This window comes from Rattus rattus, chromosome 2 (genome assembly GCF_011064425.1).
Source record: "Rattus rattus isolate New Zealand chromosome 2, Rrattus_CSIRO_v1, whole genome shotgun sequence".
NCBI lineage: Eukaryota > Metazoa > Chordata > Mammalia > Rodentia > Muridae > Rattus > Rattus rattus.
Genome location: NC_046155.1, coordinates 6,782,988 through 6,802,847, shown reverse-complemented (window position 1 = coordinate 6,802,847; position 19,860 = coordinate 6,782,988). Strand labels below are relative to the sequence as shown.

Here is a 19,860-nt window from a genome sequence, read left to right as displayed (position 1 = left end):
ACTCACCTCTGAGGAAGGACTGGGGCTGGTGGGAGGTTTCGGAGGTTTCATTCAGTTCTGGGAGCGTGGGGATCTCCTGGGCCACAGGCCACAGCACTTGGGCACGGGACTGGATTCTCGGGAGGCTCTAGCCTGTTTCTTCTCTGGTTTTGCCTCAGGCTTCAGCTCAGGCTCAGGCTCAGGTGTTTGGTGGCAGAGGCCTTGCCTCAGGCGTTGGTGGCAGAGGCCTCGCCTCAGGCCTCGGTGGCAGAGGCCTTAGCTGCAGAGGCCTTGGCTGCAGAGGCCTTAGCTCAGGCCTCGGTGGCAGAGGCCTTGGCTGCAGAGGCCTTAGCTCAGGCCTTAGTGGCAGAGGCCTCCGCTCAGGCCTCGGTGGCACAGGCCTTGGCTCAGGCCTCGGTGGCACAGGCCTTGGCTCAGGCCTCGGTGGCACAGGCCTTGGCTCAGGCCTCGGTGGCACAGGCCTTGGCTCAGGCTTCGGTGGCACAGGCCTTGGCTCAAGCTTCGGTGGCACAGGCCTCGGCTCAGGCTTTGGTGGTACAGGCCTTGGCTCAGGCTTTGGTGGTACAGGCCTCGGCTCAGGCTTCGGTGGCTCAGGCTCCTGTGGCACAGGCCTCGGCTCAGGCTTCGGTGGCTCAGGCTCCTGTGGCTCAGGCTCCTGTGGCTCAGGCTCCTGTGGCTCAGGCTCCTGTGGCTCAGGCTCCTGTGGCTCAGGCTCCTGTGGCACAGGCCTCGGCTCAGGCCTCGGTGGCAGAGGCCTTGGCTCAGGCCTTGGTACAGGCCTTGACTTAGGCTTCTGCGGGTCTGGCTGGGCAAGAAGTTTAGCCCGAGGAGATGCAGGACCCTGAGTCAGGGGTCTGCAGTCGTCGTAGTCGTCCTCCTCTTCCTCTTCCTCCTCCTCCTCCTCCCTGTGCACAGTGAGCTCAGTGGTAACTATTCGGCCCCTGAGGAGGAGAAGCAAAAATCCTTGAGATATCTCAAAAACAAGTCTCCAGCTGAGTCTGGCCCCCTCCCCTCCCCTTGCTGCTGGATGGGGAAGCCCAAAGGTCACCTTGTCATGGTTGGAGCACTCCCCCCTGCCCGGTCTCTTCAGCTGCTTACTCTCCCCACCCCCTTCTCAATAGAAGGGAAGAAGCAGTTGGTCAAAAGTCACTTTGCCAAGTTTGACAACTGTTCAGGGAGAGGCAGGAGACCCTCCTTTGGGAAGGACAAACTGGCTCCTGCCCTGTTGGAGGGGGGTGGAGGGAGGCTTGAGTAAGGCTGCTGCTGCTGCACACAAAAGGCTTTTTTTTTTTTTAAGGGTCACAGCTAAAACTGTGAATGTCTCCCATTCCTTTCCTCACACTTGCACCTTGGATGGGAGCAAAAGCCAAAGGACACATGGCTCTGCTGCTTTCGGAAGGCAACCTCTGGAAGGGGTGGCAGGGCTTCTCCCCATAAACACTACTCTGGGTGGATTAAGGAGTCTGGAATGCCAGATGCAGGGAAGAAAAGCTTTGTGCACAAATGAATGTTCACCTGAGAGTGCTACTGCTGCTGCTCCAAATCCCTGCCTATGGACAAGGAACCTGGAGGGAGGGTGCTTAAAGATAGGCACAGCCAGGAGAAAAGCAGCTTTTGTACTTTAAACCCTGCTAGGGAATAGCAAGGCACATCATCCTTTCAGGGTCCTACCCGCCCTCCAGTATCCTGGTGGTAGTTAGGAGGTACAGGATATAAAAACAATAGGAAGCTTTGCTTTTAAGATTATATATATCTCACACCACACACTGCTTCAGAATCTCTGTCCCCTCCGCACAGTGTAGCCGGGAGCGGGACGGTGGGGGGAGGGAGGTGAGGCATGCACCAAGGGAAAAATTTCACACAGAAAAAACTTTTCACATTTGCAAAAACAGCTGTGTACTCCTGCTGGGAAGAGAAAGAGAGCTGCCCATCCCCTTTGCATGGTAGATTAGTGAAGGAAAACGTACTTTCCTTGTAGCTTTGTGCAGCCTTGTAAGTCACAGTTGACCTTTCTGTCCCCTCAGAAGTTTAAGTCACTCTTAGACCGTGCAGTTTAGCGGGACCGTGCAGTTTAGCGGGACCGTGCAGTTTAGCGGCAACCTTCCCCTTTTCAGAGACTAATGGAAGGATCCTAACTCTCCCAAGTCCCCAGCCCACCTACCCATACCAGAATATTTAAACTGCACTTTCATTCAAACACAAAAGGCATGAACAAGGGAAGATCAGTTAGTTACCTGTACTCTAGTCGTTGCGTAGTTCCCGAAGTTCCCGGACGGTGGATAAAGAGGACCGGGGAGTCACTGGTGCCCAAGATTCTCTTCCGAAATTGCCTGGACGATGATCCGCTGGCTGGGCCAATATTAGCAGCCTCCTCCAAAGCAGGGGGTGCTCTGGTTGTGGAGCCCAGACCCTCCAGCCGGGGCGACGAAGTTGCGGCGGGGCTGGGAGGGGACGAGGCTGAGTCTGAAGAGACAGTGAGAGGGTTTAGAGCTTGCATGATAACAGAGCCCCTAGAAGTGGCTTCTGCTCTCTACCACCAAGCAAGGCACCTGCTCAAATGACACTACGAGGTTTTATCCCTTACCTCGTCCCCTCCACGCCCATTTCCAGCCCCCTCCAAATTTGGGAAATGATATGCCAGCAAAGTACTGCAAAGACTTCTGGGGCAGCTGACTATGGCGCTTTCCCACACTAGGGTATGGGGGCATTAGAGGGTGGGGCTTTGGTGCCTGACAGACAGGAAGGCGTCTATGTGGCTTTGAATTAAGTTAGAAGCACTTCCTGTTAGCTAGGGGGTAGGGACTATGTGCAGGGGTGGGGAGGGGGTGGGGCCTCACTAGATTGACACCTGACAGTCACTTGACACCCTGGAATGTCTGTGGGCGTGGCACAGGTAAAAAGGGGCGTGGCTTATGCAAATTAGGACCGGGATTCAAAATAAATATTAAAATTTCGTTCTAAGGCCTTCTGGGTGTGGTGTATCCTTGTGGCGCAGCGCCATCTTGTTGTCTCATGTTTCATGGATACTCGATTTAGAATCCTCTGTCATCAGTCATCTGACCTGCCTCCCTACCATTTATGAGTGATGCCAAGCACTAAGCATACTGGTGCAGATGGCATGTATAGTGACACTTGTTCACCCTTTTGGGGATATTGACTGGGTGGGTTCTCACCCCGTTTTAGCCTAGCTGCAGTGCCGTTTAAGGCACGGACTCAAACGCCCTTTAAGGCACGGGACTCAAACGCCCTTTAAGGCACGGGACTCAAACGCCATTTAAGGCACGGGACTCAAACGCCATTTAAGGCACAGACTCAAACGCCCTTTAAGGCACAGACAGCAGCTTAGATGGGGCTCAGATATAAGTATTGCCTGAAGTCTCATTTAAACTCTGAAACCTTTGTTCCTGGCTTTGAGGGAGAACAGAGAGTAGAGCAAAGGTTCAATCAATCAATCAATCACTCCACAGAAACCCACGAGTCTCTACCTTTTGCACTTTTGCAGCAAAGGCTCAATAAATAAATAAATAAATAAATAAATAAATAAATAAATAAATAAATAAATAAATCACTCCACAGAAACCCACGAGTCTCTACCTTTTGCACTTTTGCAGCAAAGGCTCAATAAATAAATAAATAAATAAATAAATAAATAAATAAATCACTCCACAGAAACCCACGAGTCTCTACCTTTTGCACTTTTGCAGCAAAGGCTCAATAAATAAATAAATAAATAAATAAATAAATAAATAAATAAATCACTCCACAGAAACCCACGAGTCTCTACCTTTTGCACTTTTGCAGCAAAGGCTCAATAAATAAATAAATAAATAAATAAATAAATCACTCCACAGAAAACCACGAATCTCTACCTTTTGCACTTTTGCAGCAAAGGCTCAATAAATAAATAAACAAATAAATAAATAAATAAATAAATCACTCCACAAAAACCCACAAGTCTCTACCTTTTGCACTTTTGCATTCCAGCTAATCTTTTATCTTATTCAGCTTATCAGTCCAAGCTAAGACTTAATCATTCCCTCTCCATTTGTTGTCCAAGTTCCACCTGAAGTCACTTACTTAGTAGTAGAGATAGGAATGTTTAGGGAGAATGAGACTTTCTGTAGGGGAAGATAAACTTTATGGCAATTCATATCTGATGGAGGTAGCTCAGCATGATACAGATATCCTATTCCATGGGAGAAGGGCAAGTAAGATTTTTCACTATGCTTGTGGATGACTCCAAATCATATATGGGATACTTAGCAAAAGGCATTTCACGCTTATCAGAGTGAGGCAGTCTTTTTCTTGTGAAGATTCTAGATCTACTTTGGGCCCTGTGACTAGAAGTATGTGACAAGTGCTGCCCTCTATTGTCCATTGCAACATCACTGGATGTTGCAAGCTGCTATCACTAAGGCCTTCTGAGAACATTTGGCTGGGATTTAATAAAGCCAGAGGTTGGCATGAGGGAAGTTAAGGCTTTCTCTAAACCCATGAAGAAATTCCATGGAAGCTCCACAAGAGGAGGTCCCTCTGAGCAGATAGAAGGATAAGGGGCCATAAGGAAAAATTGGCTACATCCCAGAGGTCACAGCCAGAGAAGAAGAACTCTACTCTTCCTAAATGAATCAAAACTCTGTCCCCTTGAACTCCCCTTGGAGTAGGTCCAGAGCTATTTTTATTTTATTTTATTTAGAATATTCAATGTTTAAGGAAGGGAAGAATGCAGGCAATGAGTGCCCATGGAGGAGCAACTAAAAGGTGCCACTGAGGCAAGAATGGAGCACAAGGTATCAGTGAATTAAATTTTAAAGGGCATGACCCTTCAAAATTATATTTCATGGATGATCTATGGACACAGTCTAGGGGACACAGGAGGAAGGAGGAAGGGACCATTAAACGAACAAACAAAAAACAAATGAACAAATATTAAGATGTAACTATAAAGACACTACAAAAAAAAAATCTACTCACTTGAGGATTGGAGAGAGGAGAGTCATCTAATTCAGGGGAATCTGCCTGGACTCTCATTTATGAAAAACAAAGCTGAAGTACCTCTAGAAATTCCCAGAATCCAGTGTTCCTTCCTGGACTGCTAAAGTGGCCTCATGCTGACATCTGGTAAGTATATCTTTAATTACAATATACAATTTAAAGTTCTTACTGCAGGGATCTGGGATTACTCAGGGAGGGAAAGTGGTAAGAGGCGATGCTGTAATTCTTTCTCCTACAGAGAGGAGACCTTCTATAGCATCATGGTATAAGTGAGTTCTGTATTCTTGTACTTGAGACTGAGGCTCCCCCTCCCCTATCTTATCAGGCAGTCTTCCCTTTGCATATCTTCCTGTCCTAAGACCCCTGTACCCCAAACACCTTGAACTATCCATCTAGTTCTAAGAAAACTTTGTCATATTTATATTAAAATAAATTTATTATGGACTCTTTCTAGGTATAATTCTTGGATTCTAGATAAGAGGTGGGGGTCCCTGGGATGAACAAGAGTGGATTAAACACTGTTCTTAATACCCGTTGGCTTCCCCACCATCCTGCACCCGAAAGGGAATTTGCAAACCCGGCTCGAGCTTGACATCTGGTGGTCATTTAAGAAATTGCATTGACTCTTCAGAACGTGCCTCTTTCCCCACAATCATAACTACAGGGTGCTTTATCAAGCCTTGGGAATGGAGAGAAGGGGAAGGTGTTAGGGCTGAGGAGGTAGTTCAGTGGTAGAAAATCTTGCCAATATGAGGTTCTGATTCAACCCATAACACAGGAAAAAACAAAAATCCTTCTCATCCTACCTCACATAACTTGTTCCTAACCTTTGCACATTGATTTCCTCCCCTTGGCTGATTGGCAAGGCTGAGTCAACCTTCTTAAAAGCTACAACTCCACATCTGAGAACCAAGGAAAACTAATGCTTGGAGATAAGGGGTCTATTCTATAAACTTCTACCCACTGGGCATCACATGGGAATAGAGTTTGTACAGGGGGTTGATGACTGCCTAGGTTCAAATACCTATTCTGCTCATTACATTGGGCAATCAGTTTACCTTGAACCTCCATTTTTCCTTCTGATCACACAGATTATTTCTGGAACCATGTGGAAATGGATTTGGAACAGTCCAGAACCTACAGTTGTGGGGCACCTGTCCATAAAGGCTCTTCTACCTGTTCAAACAAAACTTCATTCTAGAGGGAACTCTAGGATTTGGGGTGAAACTCTGGCTAGGGATGCCTTGAGTATTGAGCTAGGACTTCAAAGAATGGCAAAGACCTTCTTGTCCCAAGATACACAATGAACCTCAGGACCAGAGGAATCCTCATCTGCAGCATGGTGTAGCTGGTCTCTCCCAAGAGTTTACTCTTGACTAAACCCTTTCTCCCTGATTCAACTTTTCTCCACTGATGAGTGGATGCCTCAGTCCTCCATCTCTGGGGGATCCTGTCCCTCTTGTATACTCATGGCTATGTTGGGAGCATATACAGGAAGTGTGCCCGTTTTCTCTTCTCTACAACACCCACATGAGAGCCAGGGCTATCTCCAAAAGATGAAAGCCAGAGACTCTCATATCCAAGACATTAGCCTCCACCACCTCACTGACTAGCTTTCATTCTTTAGACCCACCAACCCAAGAAGGCTGAGGTCAATACACATCTTTTGTATAATTTGTAGCTATAGCCACCTCTTGCTTGTGCCATGACCAGCCCATATGCCAGGTCTTAGAGAAGAACTCAAGATGAGTCCAATCACAGCAGTGTCTGGCCGTATGAGGAGGCCAACTATAGAGTATGAACACTGCTTCAGGAAGCCTCCCACTCATATTTAAAATCTGACTGTGCAGCTAGAGCTGGGATATAGGGAGCCTTCCTTGCTAGTTCTCTGTCAGCTTTTTTCCTCACCCAACCAGCCCCTCCCATCTCCTTTTCAATATTTGGGTCCAGGTTGGGGAACGTCCTCTTTTTCAGGTTCCCTAGCCAGCTGTTCTTCATCCCCAGATGTCAGGCTGGGGGAATGTCAGGAAGCATTTGCCAGGGCAAAGATTTGGGTGCCTCAGTTTACCTCTGGTCCTCAGGCCCATTCTGACTGCTTCTGGGTCACCAGGTGTTGCTGACCCATGCTCAAGACCTTGCCCATAAAAGCTAGGAGGAGTCTTCCGGGTCCTCAGCAGTCCAGGTCACAGTGGGTCTTAGGGATTGGACAGAAGACTGGAGACCCAGCTGGAGCAGGACTCAATTCTAAGCCAGGGTAGCCTTTGAAGAGCAGAGGGGGGAGTGCCAGGGCCTCAGCATGAACAGCCACAAGCTGGCAGGGCTGAGGGACTCCTCTCTGTTGTCCACAAACACAGATGGGCTGGGAGAGCCAGAGGGAGGTCCTGGTGGAATGTGGCTCATTGCTAGCAGCAGGATTCTAAAGGCTTCGCAGGACTGCAGGGGAGGAGGCCTCATGGAAACATGAGGGTCTGTAGACCTCCAGGCAGCTTTAAGACATACTTCTGTTGTTGGCAAAATGGTAAAGAATCTATCATTAGTCTACAGGTGGGAGCCATACATAGCCTTTGGGACTTGGCTGGCACAGCCAACCAGAGTCAGTGGCCTTAGCCCAGAGGTCAGATAACTGGATCTAGTCAGTTTGAGCACATGGACGGAGCACCTAGTGGGTGATGCATCACCACGACAACTTTTAGTCTGAGAAGCCCTGGCTTACCCCCCTGTCCCCCACCCCTGGAGAGAGCAGCATGCTGGTAAACCTATAGCTCAGCCTAGGCCCAGATTCAAGGGTCTGCCTCAGGGGTCTGCAGATCAGACACGGAATTCTGACTACCTGCAGCAGAAGGGTGTTATCGGTGAGGTGTTTGTACCAAGGTGGTGGTGGTGGAACAAGCTACCTGGGAGCCAGGCAGTGAGCCAGTGATTCCAAGGGGGCTGGCTCAAAGCCACTGGGTAACTTGGCGCCAGCACAGCATGACTGGACCACACAGGGCCACCCCCACAGCTTCACTTTCGAAGGAATCCGCCTTGCTGTTCTGTGGCCCAGCCAGAAACAATAGTTGGATGGGGGAAGAGAAAAGAGACACGGTATCCAGGCTGTTCTTCAGCTCTCCTACCCCTGGCCACACCACCCCCCAGCATTCTTTGCAAAACTGACCTTCCCTTCTCAGCACTGAGCGGAAGGTAGACATGGGAAAGGGCTGACCCCGTCCCAGATGGACTCTGCATGAAGCATCCTGCACCCTGGGGTCCCTGTAGCCCCTATTCCATGTGAAAACTAGAGTTTTGTCTTCCAGCCTATGTGCCTAAGAAAACTCCAAGCAAAGAGAGGGATTACTGGCTCCTCCGGCTCCCGGTCTCTGTGTCCACTAGGGCTCTGGGAACCACAAAGCTCCCAGCTGGAAACAGACAGTCGGCTCCCCTGGCCTGTTTGCTTAGCCGTAGTGTGAGGTGCTGCATGGATTGCCCCTTACACTCTCCTCTGGGCGGCTGTAATTCTAGACAGGTAGGAGATGACTCTAACCCGGGACATTCTAGGAATAATGCAGACACCCGGACATTTGTTCATCTTCCGCCATGGGTATCTAAGAAACTAAACCCCAAAGGTGCACATCCAGTCTCTCTTACCCAAACCTCATGCTCTCCAGAATTCAGGGCAGCCAGCTTCTTGGGAAGCCTCTTTGTTCCTGTGACTTCAGGGGAGCAAAGGGAGACACTATGCAGCCCCTAGAAGGACTTATGGTAGGCGGTTCAGACTTGGAGTACTGCAAAAGCAAGGTTTTGGTGCCCTCTGCTGGACACTTTCACGACTAGCCATTTCTGGCCATGTTGTCCAGATTTCACAAATCCCAAACAGTAGTTACCAGCATGAGGGACACCCTATCTGAGTTTGTGGAAAGGCTCCTCAGGGGTCTCCCTCATTTACATTAGGCTAGAGAGCCACGTAGTGCTTGATACTCTTTAGTGCCAACTTTTCTGGGCAGGTTGACTTGAGAGCTACCTGGTTCTGCAGTGCTTCTGCTCCTTGGTTCAGAACCTTGCAGGGTATAAGGATCTCAAAGGGTAAAAATGGACCTCAGCATCCTTGACCCCACCTCTCATATCACTCATGGCCTGTTCAGCCTGGGAGAACACAAGTACAGTGAACATTTATTGATAATGCGAGAAAACAAATACAGTCCCTGGGGCTAGCCTGAGGTGCCAGCTCACTTGTACCCGGAGACAATACAATCTGTGGAAGCCAAACTGGAAGCAGCTACATTGGAAGACCATATTAGGTGTCTGAGGAACCTATACTGTGAGGGAGAATAGTACTGAGCAGAACAGAAGAGTGGCTGCCCTGGCTCCAGGCCTCAGTCTCCTCATGTGTGGTATTAATATGAGTCTCTCCCACATATGTGGATCTGAATTGCCTCATCAATCCAGGCAAGACTACAGCACAGGTATACTGGCTATCCTTAGTAATACGGTGGCCCAAGGACCCAAAGATTCTTGTTCCCTTTACCCATGACTCATATGCCTTCCAGAGAGTTTGTGGCACTTGAGCAGTGGTGTGCCCTATCTGCTCACCCAACCAAGACCTAGGCAGCCACAGCCAGTGGCTTTCTCTGGAGGCTCAACGGACTTCAACCATCCCAATTTCCAGCCTCTGCTTCTGCTTGTGCTCGAAGAGGCTCATGTAGCTCCATCCCGGCATGGTACCACACCTCAGGCTGTGCTAACTGACCTCTGGGGTGTTCCCGTAGGAGGTCCCAGGCCCCTCCTTCTTTCTTCTTTTGGGTCTAATGTCTATCCATCCAACCTCATGCTCACTTCTAGTCTTCCTTTGTCAGGGACAGGACTCATAGGTGACATTTCTTTAGGTGGGCCTGTGGAGAGGGGGTGACTAGGAAGGGGTTCTTAGCACTGCTGGAGGAGGCTTCCCAACCACTAAGTACTAGCAAGAAGGCCTATATCTAGTTCAGAGGTCTGTCACCCTGGCTCTGGGTGGAGCTTTCAGGAAGACACAGATGGATTTGGCTTGAGTGGCAGGCAGGTCAGCCAACCCTTGGGGTGACCAGGATCACCCTAGCCCTCTAATCTCTCATTTGCCGGACAGGTGACACCCAATCTGGGCTCAGTGCTAAAGAGAGGGACTCTATGTTGAGATTCCCCGAAGATCTAGATGTTATGTGGCTTTTCAGTTAAGTTCAAGACATCTGATGAGAGGCCCTACCTGTCTGGGAGGAGGGACTGAGAAGTAATAGGAGACCCCAGCCCTGGGCCTCTCTCATGGCTACCTTGCTTAGAACTTGCAACTGGCCATTCCTGAGAAGCGGAGTTCTGGCTCCTGCCCAGTGCTTATGGGAATCCTTCAGTATGTTATTCCACCCGTGTGGGATGCCTGTCCTGGTCAGAGCACTAGAGGTCACTTGGATAGTCTGAGAGCAGTTGGGGCTGTTCTCTGTCCCCCCAGAGCTGGGATAAGCTCTTTAAGAATGACTCCATGGCCTTCCAGCTCAAGGTACCAAGCCCAATTTCTTCCCATTCAGATACTCCTCTAAAATAGCTCTGGAAAAGAACTCAGGAAGGCTAGGTGGGAGCTGTGGTTGGGATATTTTGGTTTTCTTCCTTATAAAAGTTCTCTGGGGCCCTTGAGGATCCAGGGCTATAGAGCAATGAATTATTAGTTCCTAGATGCCATCACCCATGCATTCCAAAGACCTCTAACTCTTCTCTAGCTGGCTAGAAGCATCAGGGGTAGGGGTCATGGTCCTCCCAGACAACCAAAGGTGTTAGCTATCTTGGGGGAAGGAACTGCCTTTGCTCCAGGTTTGATCTAACAGGCACCAGTGAGAGGTGCCCAGGGAGTCAGGAGAAAACTGGGGATGCAGAGAAGGCCAAAGAAGTCTTGGGCAGACCCTTTAGGGGATATTGTGACCAGGCAGATAGATTAAGCTGTGGCCACTCCAGCCAGCCCCACTCATGTTCCCCCCCGCACCACATATGCACATGCACGCACGTACACACAACTTGTAGTGCTCATTCAAAGGTTTTATTCATTGCAGAGGGGTGGACTGGGTAGTGGTGGGCCTAGTTGCAGTAGTTCTCCAGTTGATAGAGAGAGCAGATGCTGGTGCAGCACTGATCCACGATGCCGCGCTTCTGCCGGGCCACCTCCAGTGCCAAGGTCTGAAGGTCACCTGCCCCCGGGCCTCCACCCAGCTCCAGTTGTGCCACTGCCAGGGAGGTCATGTCAGCCCAGGGCAGAGCATCAGCAGCACAGAAGCAAAGACACATAGGACAATCCAGTTAGGAGGAGCTGAGCAACCCCCTGATTAGCCCAGGCTTTCTCTCACCTTATCCCCTGCTAAGTCAGTCAGCACAGGAGGCGAGGGTTGCATGGCTGTGAGACAAGTCACTAGTCATGAATGGACATATGGGCCTCCAAAACCTACATACACATCCTGTTACCATCCCTCAGTCAGTGCAGTGCTCTATGGGGTCCCCAAATACGTACCTATCCTGGGGCCTAGCCACGTGTCACCACCTAGGAGACTTAAGGAAGGATTCTCACTCCTTCCTGGCAACTACCATGTTTACATATGTCTAGCTGCCCACAGAGATGTGCCCCCCACTGGTTAGCCTGAGACCCTCCACACCTAGGACACAATTTGTAATTTGTAATTTGTAGGACACAAGGGTGAAAGACAAACAGGGTAGTTAGCACTTGGGATAGAATTCAGGAGCAGAGCTTACCTTGTGGGTCCTCCACTTCACGGCGGGACACGGGTGTGTAGAAGAATCCACGCTCCCCACACACCAGGTAGAGAGCTTCCACCAGGTGAGAACCACAAAGGTGCTGTTTGACAAAAGCCTGGGCAGGGCGGGGCTCCCAGAGGACGAGCAGGGCCAGCAGGGGCAGGAAGCGGATCCACAGGGCCATGTTGGAACAGTGACCTGGAAGATAGTCAGGGTTGAGGCTAGCAAAAGGTACGTGTAAGAGAAGAGCCCACAGCCTCCCTAAGATCCCTGGAGTCTTGACTGGGGAAGCCAGGCCCACCCTGGAGAGTACATACCTGCTTGCTGATGGTTTCCGACTGTAGCTGGTCACTTAGGGCTGGGGGTTACTGAATCCCCACTAGCTTTATAGTCCAAAGCACCCCCCCTCTGACCCCTGGACTTTGCTGTTTGTCCCATTAAGGGTGGATCAGCAGATGGCCAGAGGGGCTGAAGCTGCAGTTTCCAAACACTTGCCTGGTGCTAGGTCTGCAGAAAGTGCTCATTGGACGACAACACCTCTACTTAACCTTAGGGTAATTAGAGTCTTAATAGGGGCTCCTGGATGGCCTGATGAACCAGTTCACAGCAGGGGACATTGTCTCAGAGAGGGTGAGGCCTTCTTTGTCCTTGGCTGAGCATTTTTCCACACCATTCCCCAGGAGGCTGCAGTTGTTGGGGGACCTAGTAACTTTGTCCCTTGAACTGTTTCACAGTTCCCACTGATAGCTGTGTCCTCACCTCAGCTGAGACCTCAGCTCACCCTCAGAGGTAGAAGGAAAGCAGAATTCAAGAAGAAAGGTCCCTTCTCTTCTATCTCTCCTTCCACAAACCCATAGCCCACTCAGGAGTCAGCTGGGCTGAAGCCCCGTGGTGTATTCTCCTGTAGTATCTAAGATATGCACCTGAAGGTCAGCAACCCTCCATAAGAGGTGCTTGCTTCAGAGCTCAGAGCCAGCTGTCTCCATCTCTTAGTACATACTCTATCCAGCCACAAAACCTTTCTCAGCCTCCACTTGGAGTGGTTGGGGGTTCCTTGACTCTTTCTGTTCCTGATTTGGTACTGTCCTGTTCCCCGAGCAGACAGCAAAACCCTTGGTGTCATTGCATGAGCGAGAACTCTACCCTATGCAGGGCTTTATAGCCACCAGACTTGAACTGTGAGCCCCTTGCTCCCTACTTCCTGTCCCCCAGAAAGTGCTGCAGCCACTCGCACTCCGGGTATCTGGGACACCACAGTGGACCTACTGTAGCAGAAGATACGTGAATGCAAGAGGAGAGCAGGTAAGGAGCTCAGGTAGGACCAGGGTGGGAAGACCAGGGCAGTGTGGAGAGGTCTCCTCAGGTCCATAGCGAAGCCAGAGGGCCTTACTGAGGGTCTCATTGGGGCTGCAACTCCCCTAGGAGCTTTTTCTTTTGAGAAAGGAGCCTTGTAGTGTAGCTAGGCTGGTCTTTTTGCCTCAGTCTCCCAAGTTCAGCTATATACCACCACTTCCGGCTCTCCTTGGAACCTTAAAGAGGATTAAGGTCTTCTTTATGGTTTTTCCCTGTGATATTTAAATTTTTTCAGAGGTCTCAGTAACACACAGGGACAACCCTGAGCTTTCCCACAGGGCTTTAAGCCCTCTACAGGGTCATCATGGGAGCTCAAGACTCTGCAGAGTTTTCATGAGGAATGACACATAGCTTGTATCTTAAAGGAGTTCATGGATACACCAACGCTGCAACAGGCTTGCCCCACCCCAAGATAGCAGCAGGGCTCACAGTCTATTTCAAGGTCTCCTTGTGGCTTATGGCCTTCCTTGAGACTTCACAGCAACCGTCCCCCATTTCCCTCCCCCATGAGAGTTTCATTGTGGCTCTGTCTCTCCCTAGAGACTCAGCTGAACAGATGCCTTCCCCAGAGTGTCTTTGCGGTTTTTGAGTACCCTTAAAGGCAAGGGCACCCAGAGAGAGCTCTAGTTTCTCAGTGGGGTTAAGACCTTCTCTAGGCATTTTTGGAGCTTACAATCTTCCTCAGAGTCTCAGTAGGCATCATGGTCCTGCCATATCACCACTCTCTCAAATTCTTACAGTTTCCCCCAGAGTACTAAAGGGACTAAGGTTTTCTCCAGATGTTAGTGAAACCCAGTCTGCTTGGGAACTCAGCGGGGCTCACACTGCCTCCCTGGCTCTCATCCAAAGTCATGGCATTCCCAAGGCCTCAAGGGAGCTTAGGGCCCTCCATAGGGCCTCGGTGGGCCTCAATGACTTCCCAAGATCTTAAAAGGACTTAACTCTTTCTGCCTGAGTTAGTGCCTTTCATATCCCTGTGAACAAATCCCAAAGAAGCAACTTTGGGAAGGAGAGGTTTTATTTCGGCTCATGACCCATCCTGGAGCAGAAGTCATGGTGGCTGTAGTTGGTCTGTCTGTGGCAGCAGGAGCTTGCAGAGGTGCTGGCCAGGAAGCAGAGTCAGACCAGAAGCAGGGCTGGTTGGCTTGTAACCCTAACACTCACTCTTGTGTATCAGTCATCTAGACCCCATGTATAAAAGGTTTCACAATCTCCCAGAACACCACCACATGCTGGAGACCAAGTGTTTAAACACACAAATCTGTGCACTCAAGCCATCGCACCAGGGACTCAGTGAACCCTAAGACCTCCCATCTGGTTGTTGTGTGGTCCACAGTTTCTCCCAAAGTCTCAAAGGAATAGAGAACAGAGATCTCAGTGTAGTGTGCTGCTTCAAGAAGGGCTCTCTGCACAGTGCTCTGTGTTCTCTAGGTTTTTAGAGGGTTTTACTCTCTGTCCCAGGGTCCCAGATTATTTTTTTTTTTAAGATTTATTCATTTATTATATATAAGTACACTGTAGCTGTCCTCAGATACACCAGAAGAGGGCATCGGATCTCTTTACAGATGGTTGTGAGCCACCATGTGGTTGCTGGGAATTGAACTCATGACCTCTGGAAGAGCAGTCGGGTGCTCTTAACCACTGAGCCATCTCTCCAGCCCAGGGTCCCAGATTCTTAATGATGCCCATGCCTTCTCCAGGCACTCAGCAAGGTTCATGGCTCTCTCTAAACTCTCATTAGCATCTTGTGATTCACAGACTTCCCCAGAACCCTGAAGGACCTAAAGCCTTGGCACGTCAGTGGGGTTAAGGACTTCCCTTGGGTCTCAGGAAAGGCTAGTCTTCCTCAGGATCATACGCAATTGAAGACCCTGCTTAAATTTTAAAATGGTTCCAGGCTCTCCTCAGGTCTTGGTGGGGCTCAGGGATTTGCCAAGAGTTTCTGAGGTCTGAGGCCCTTCTACACTGTCCTAGAGATGTTCCCATATTTCTCGGGGTCTTCTGTAGCTTCCCAACCTTTTCTGAGGCCTCAATGAAGCATGGGAATTTTCCAGGATCTCAGCAATATCCAAACACTTTACAAGTGTCTCATCAGGGGAGAAGGCTTTCTCTAGAGTATCCATGGGCTAGAAGCCTTCACCATTGTCTTACTAGACTTGATAGTCTAAGGTTCCCATGGCCTAAGGAAAGCGGACTTGCCTGAAGTCTCTGTTCTTTTTCTTTTATATCTGTATTTTTTTTTTAAGATTTATTCATTTATTATATATAAGTACACTGTAGCTGTCTTCAGATACACCAGAAGAGGGCATCAGATCCCATTACAGATGGCTGTGAGCCACCATGTGGTTGCTGGGAATTGAACTCAGGACCTCTGGAAGAGCAGTCGGGTGCTTTTAACTGCTGAGCCATCTCTCCAGCCCTATATCTGTATTTTAATTAATTGATTAGTTTGTTTCCTTTTAAATGTGGAAGTCAAATGACAATCCACAAGGCATGAGTCCCTCTTTCCACTAAATGAGTCCTAGAGGCAGGCACAGGTCATTAGGCTTAGTAGCGATACCATTACAAGCTGAAACATCTCGTTACACCCAGATCTAAGTATTTTTTTAAGGGCCTAAACTTTCCTAAGGGTCTCACATAGGCTTAAAACCTACAGATGGACTTACCAGGCCCTAAGTTCTTTCCAGTGACTGAATGGACATCTTCACAGTTTCAACCTAACACCTCCCACAGAAACTCACTGGGCCCAGGCCTTAGCCAGGTCTCATGAGGCCTAAGATTTCCCCAGAAACTTACTTAAAAGTCAATGGCTTTTCTTAAAGCCTTACTGTAGTCAAAGGTTTTCCTCAGGGTCTCATTGTGGCCAATAGATATCACCAAGGTTTAAATGGGGTCTTAGCAGGGTCCCACTAAGTCCAAAGGTTTCCTTTAGGTTTCTATGGCAAAAGGCCTTCCCAGTGTCTCACTGGGGCACAGGCCTTACCTAAGTTCTTCCAGGATCCCACAGTCCTACAAGAGTCATAATGAAGGCTGAGTACTTCTGTGAGACCTTGGATTTATCTATCACTGAGGACTAGGGTCTTACAACAGGTATCAATCCTTCTAAGGCCTTTTCCATATTCTCTTTGGTTATCCCAGATGTTCTCAGGTTCTGACTGAGGCCTAAGGCCTTATCATACTGGGGTAGTAGGCTTTCCTCCAAGTTCTCACTGGGGCTTAATGCTTTTGCCAGGTTCTCTTTTGTTTTCTTTTCTTTTCTTCTCCTTTCTTTTCTTTTCTTTTTTAAGATTTATTTATTTGTTATACATGAGTACACACCACAAGAGGGCATCAAATCTCACTATAGACGGTTGTGAACCACCATGTAGTTGCTGGGATTTGAACTCAGGACCTCTGGAAGAGCAGTCAGTGCTGCAGTCAGTGCTCTTAACCGCTGAGCTATCTCTCCAGCTTGCCAGGTTCTAATTAGGCCTGAAGTCTTCTCCAGGTCCTTACTGGATCTAAGGCCTTCCCCTAGGGCCTAAGACATTTCTAGGTTCTCTCTGGTCTGAAACTCTATCAGAATAAGCAATGCCCTCACTGAGTCTTAATGCCTTCCCAGATTCTCACTGGGTCTTATTAAGGCTTTCCCCAGGTTCTCACTGGGTTGTAAAGTTTTCACTAGTTTAAGACTAAGTTTTCTAAGGCCTTCTCTAGGTTATCATTCACCCTTGAGGGTTTCTTCAGGGACTGACTGGGGCCTGAGTCTTCCTCAGATTCTCACTGGGATCCCAGGTCTTTCTTGGAGTCACAGTGGGTTCTAAAGCTGTCTCAGCTGTCTCCAGGATCTAAACTTGCTTTATGATTTCTTTATGATATTATTTGGACCTAAGGTCTTACTTGTGGTTTGATTTGAGCTTAAGAGCTTCCCAGGGTTTCAGTCAAGAATAAGGATTTCTCAGGGTCTCACTGGACTCAAGATCTTTCTGTGGTCTTTCTGGGGACCTAAGGCATTCACTAGGGTCTTTCTGGAACAGAAAGCCTTTTAAAGGGTTTGTCTGGTTCATAAGACATCTCCAGAATCTCTCTAGGGTCCAAGTATGTTACCAGAGTCTCACTGAGGTCAAGGTTTTCCTTGGGGCCTCTCTGTGGCTTAAGGTCTTCCCAGTGTCTTTCTGGGACCCAGGCTTTCTTAGTGTCTCCAACCCTTCAAGGTTTATAATGGGGGCTGCAAATTTCTCCAGGATCTCATAGATACTGAGGAATTATCCAAGGTATCATAGAAGATTAAGATCTTATGCCAGGAATCATTGTACTTAAGATCGTTCCCATATTCTCAGTGGGTCCTAAGGTCTTCTCAGTTTCTGACTGGGACCCAAGACTTTCTGCTGGTACTTACTGTGGTCTAAGGATAGCCCCAGATTTTCACTATGGCCTAATGGCTATACTACATTCACACTGGGGCCTAACACTTTCACCGGGTCTTCACTGAGTCCTAAGACTTCTCTCTGGACCTAAGGTCTTCTGCATAATTTCACTGGGACTGAAGGCCTTCTCCTGGTACTTTCTGGGGTCTAGGGCTTTCTCTAGTTTATCACTAGAGTCTAAGACCTTTCCCAGGTTTGCACTGGGTTTTAAGTACTCAATGAGGCATAAAGTCTTTTTCAAGTTCTCACTGAGGCCTAAAACCTACAGATTCACACTTGGACCTAAGATCTTCCCAGGTTGTCACTGGGGTGTAAGGCCTTCCCCATGTTCTCACTGGGTCTTAAAGTCTTGTCCAGATTCTCATTGAAGCCTAAGGCTTACCCAGGATCTCAATAGGCCTACTGTGTGACCAGGGTCTCACTAATATCTAAAAATTTTCCCAAATTTTCCCAGGCCTTTGACCATTTTCACTGGGTCTCTAGGCTTTTCAAATGTCCTCACTCTGTAACCAGGTTCTCACTGATGCTTAAGAGCTTCTCCAGGTTCCTACTGCGACCCGAGTAGTTTCCCAAAGTCTCACTGAGTCCTAAGGACTTTTTCAGGGTCTCACTGGGTTCTAAAACTTTAAACAGGTTCTCATTGGGGCCTAAGGATTTCCCAGGCTGTCACTAGTTCCTAAGATCTGCCCTACGTTCTCATTGGTAAATTGAAAATTTCTGGTTTCTTTGGAGACTTGGCTCATAATGAGGTTTTGCAGGGGGGGAAACAGGTGAAAGAATATTTCACTAAAGCAGGCATAGGTGAGAATGTTTTGCTGAGGCAGACACATGAAAAGATGAGTGACGTTTAGAAAGAAAGGATATAAATATGACCACAGATGTGGGGATAAGGCTCCGTGCTTTTGTTTGCCGTGCACCGCTTCGCTAGTCTTTGCTGACAGTGTGCATGCATTGGCTCACCTTGCATTGTTTTGCCAATTTTTGCTTGTTGTGACTTTGTAGAGAGTAAACTCGCCAAAGAACTTCTCATGATATTCTGGCAGCTTCAGGATGCTTCCACAGACTCAGACTAACTGGCAAAGCCTTCCAGTTTTTTCTGGTTGATGGAGTCTCACAGTTTCTTCTGGATTGAACTCCCATTGCTGATTCATGTGTGGTGTCCACTGAGTGGACTGGACCGAAGCTGCTGATTTGTGTTTGGCGCTTTGCTAGTAGTCTGAACTGCTGATATCCTAACAACAAAGATTGGAATTGCCCAAAAGAACTATTTCTAAACAGGTCCACTTTCCCTGTGTCTTAATAACCTCTGGTAGGTGGTGGGCTAGAAGGGAGATTAAAGTGTTTAAGAACCCTTACAAAGGTAGGTTTGGAAAATATCTAAGCCTACACACTGGTTTTAAAAGCCTTGTTCATGTTCTCACTGGTACCTAGGGTATTGTCTCACTTGTTCCCTTGTTGCCTAAAATTTTTCTCTTTTTGCAGGGTATTTGACCACACTGTGAACCAAGAGATTTGTGTTATTTACTGAAAAAAACCTGTTTCTAGTTGTCCTGTGGCCCAGCCCTTAGCATAGGCCTTTAATGCCCCTGGCTGGATACACGCCCCCCCTTAGTATGCACCGTTAACACCAGACAATGAAGGTAAAGTTAGTTTGTACAAGGAAGCATCCAATTTGAAAGTGATATCTAGTTGAGTGGCAGACAAAGTGAAAGATTTGACAGAATAGGATCTGCCCAATTCTCACGAGAGAGAAAAGGGACACAATTTAAAGAGAGAGCAGCACAGAGAACAAGAAAGGAAGGAGGCAGTTGCACTGGGACAGTTGTACAGACACATGTTTTAGAGAGAGAACAAGCTAGGTACAGGTGAAGACAGGCGAGCAGGAGAATGAGAAGGAGCCAGAAGACGAGAACATATTGCTAAAGTCAGTATGAGGACAAGCAGAGCAACCCAGGAGAGGCTGGGATAAAGGGGCTAGATTGAATCAGTTAGTGTGGAGAGTCAGAACAGCTCACTTCACCAGCCATTCACTCAGCAGCAAGTCTCAGAGGGGAGAAAAACGTTCTATGCCTAAACTAGATTGTATGGAGGCTAAAAACTTCCAGGACAAGGCCAACGTTAGCAGATGGAGGCAGTAAGAATAAAAGTTACTGTTTCTAGTTCTTACAGGGTCTTTAAAGCTTTCAATGGGTTTTCACTTTATGGTGTTTGAGTAAGAACGGCCTCCAGAGGCTCATACATCTTGAATGCTTAGTCACCATGGAGTATCACTATTGAAAGGATTAGGGGTACGGGCTTGTTAGAATAGGTGTGGAGGTGTGCAGTGTTGGAGAATGTGTTACTAAGGGTAGGCTTGAAGATTTTCAAA

At 48.4% G+C, this 19,860-nt stretch overlaps 1 protein-coding gene across 1 annotated transcript; it reads right to left on the bottom strand.

Moving 5' to 3' along the window:
* Positions 1 to 11,004: 11,004 nt before the first annotated feature.
* LOC116890842 (insulin-2) lies at positions 11,005 to 12,093 on the bottom strand. The gene is made up of 3 exons (XM_032891371.1): positions 12,051 to 12,093; positions 11,731 to 11,931; positions 11,005 to 11,210 (listed from the first exon to the last, which is right to left on the bottom strand). The coding sequence occupies exons 2-3, from the start codon at positions 11,915 to 11,917 to the stop codon at positions 11,065 to 11,067; spliced, it is 333 nt and encodes a 110-aa protein (XP_032747262.1). The 5' UTR covers positions 11,918 to 11,931; positions 12,051 to 12,093; the 3' UTR covers positions 11,005 to 11,064.
* Between the last annotated feature and the right edge of the window lie 7,767 nt (positions 12,094 to 19,860).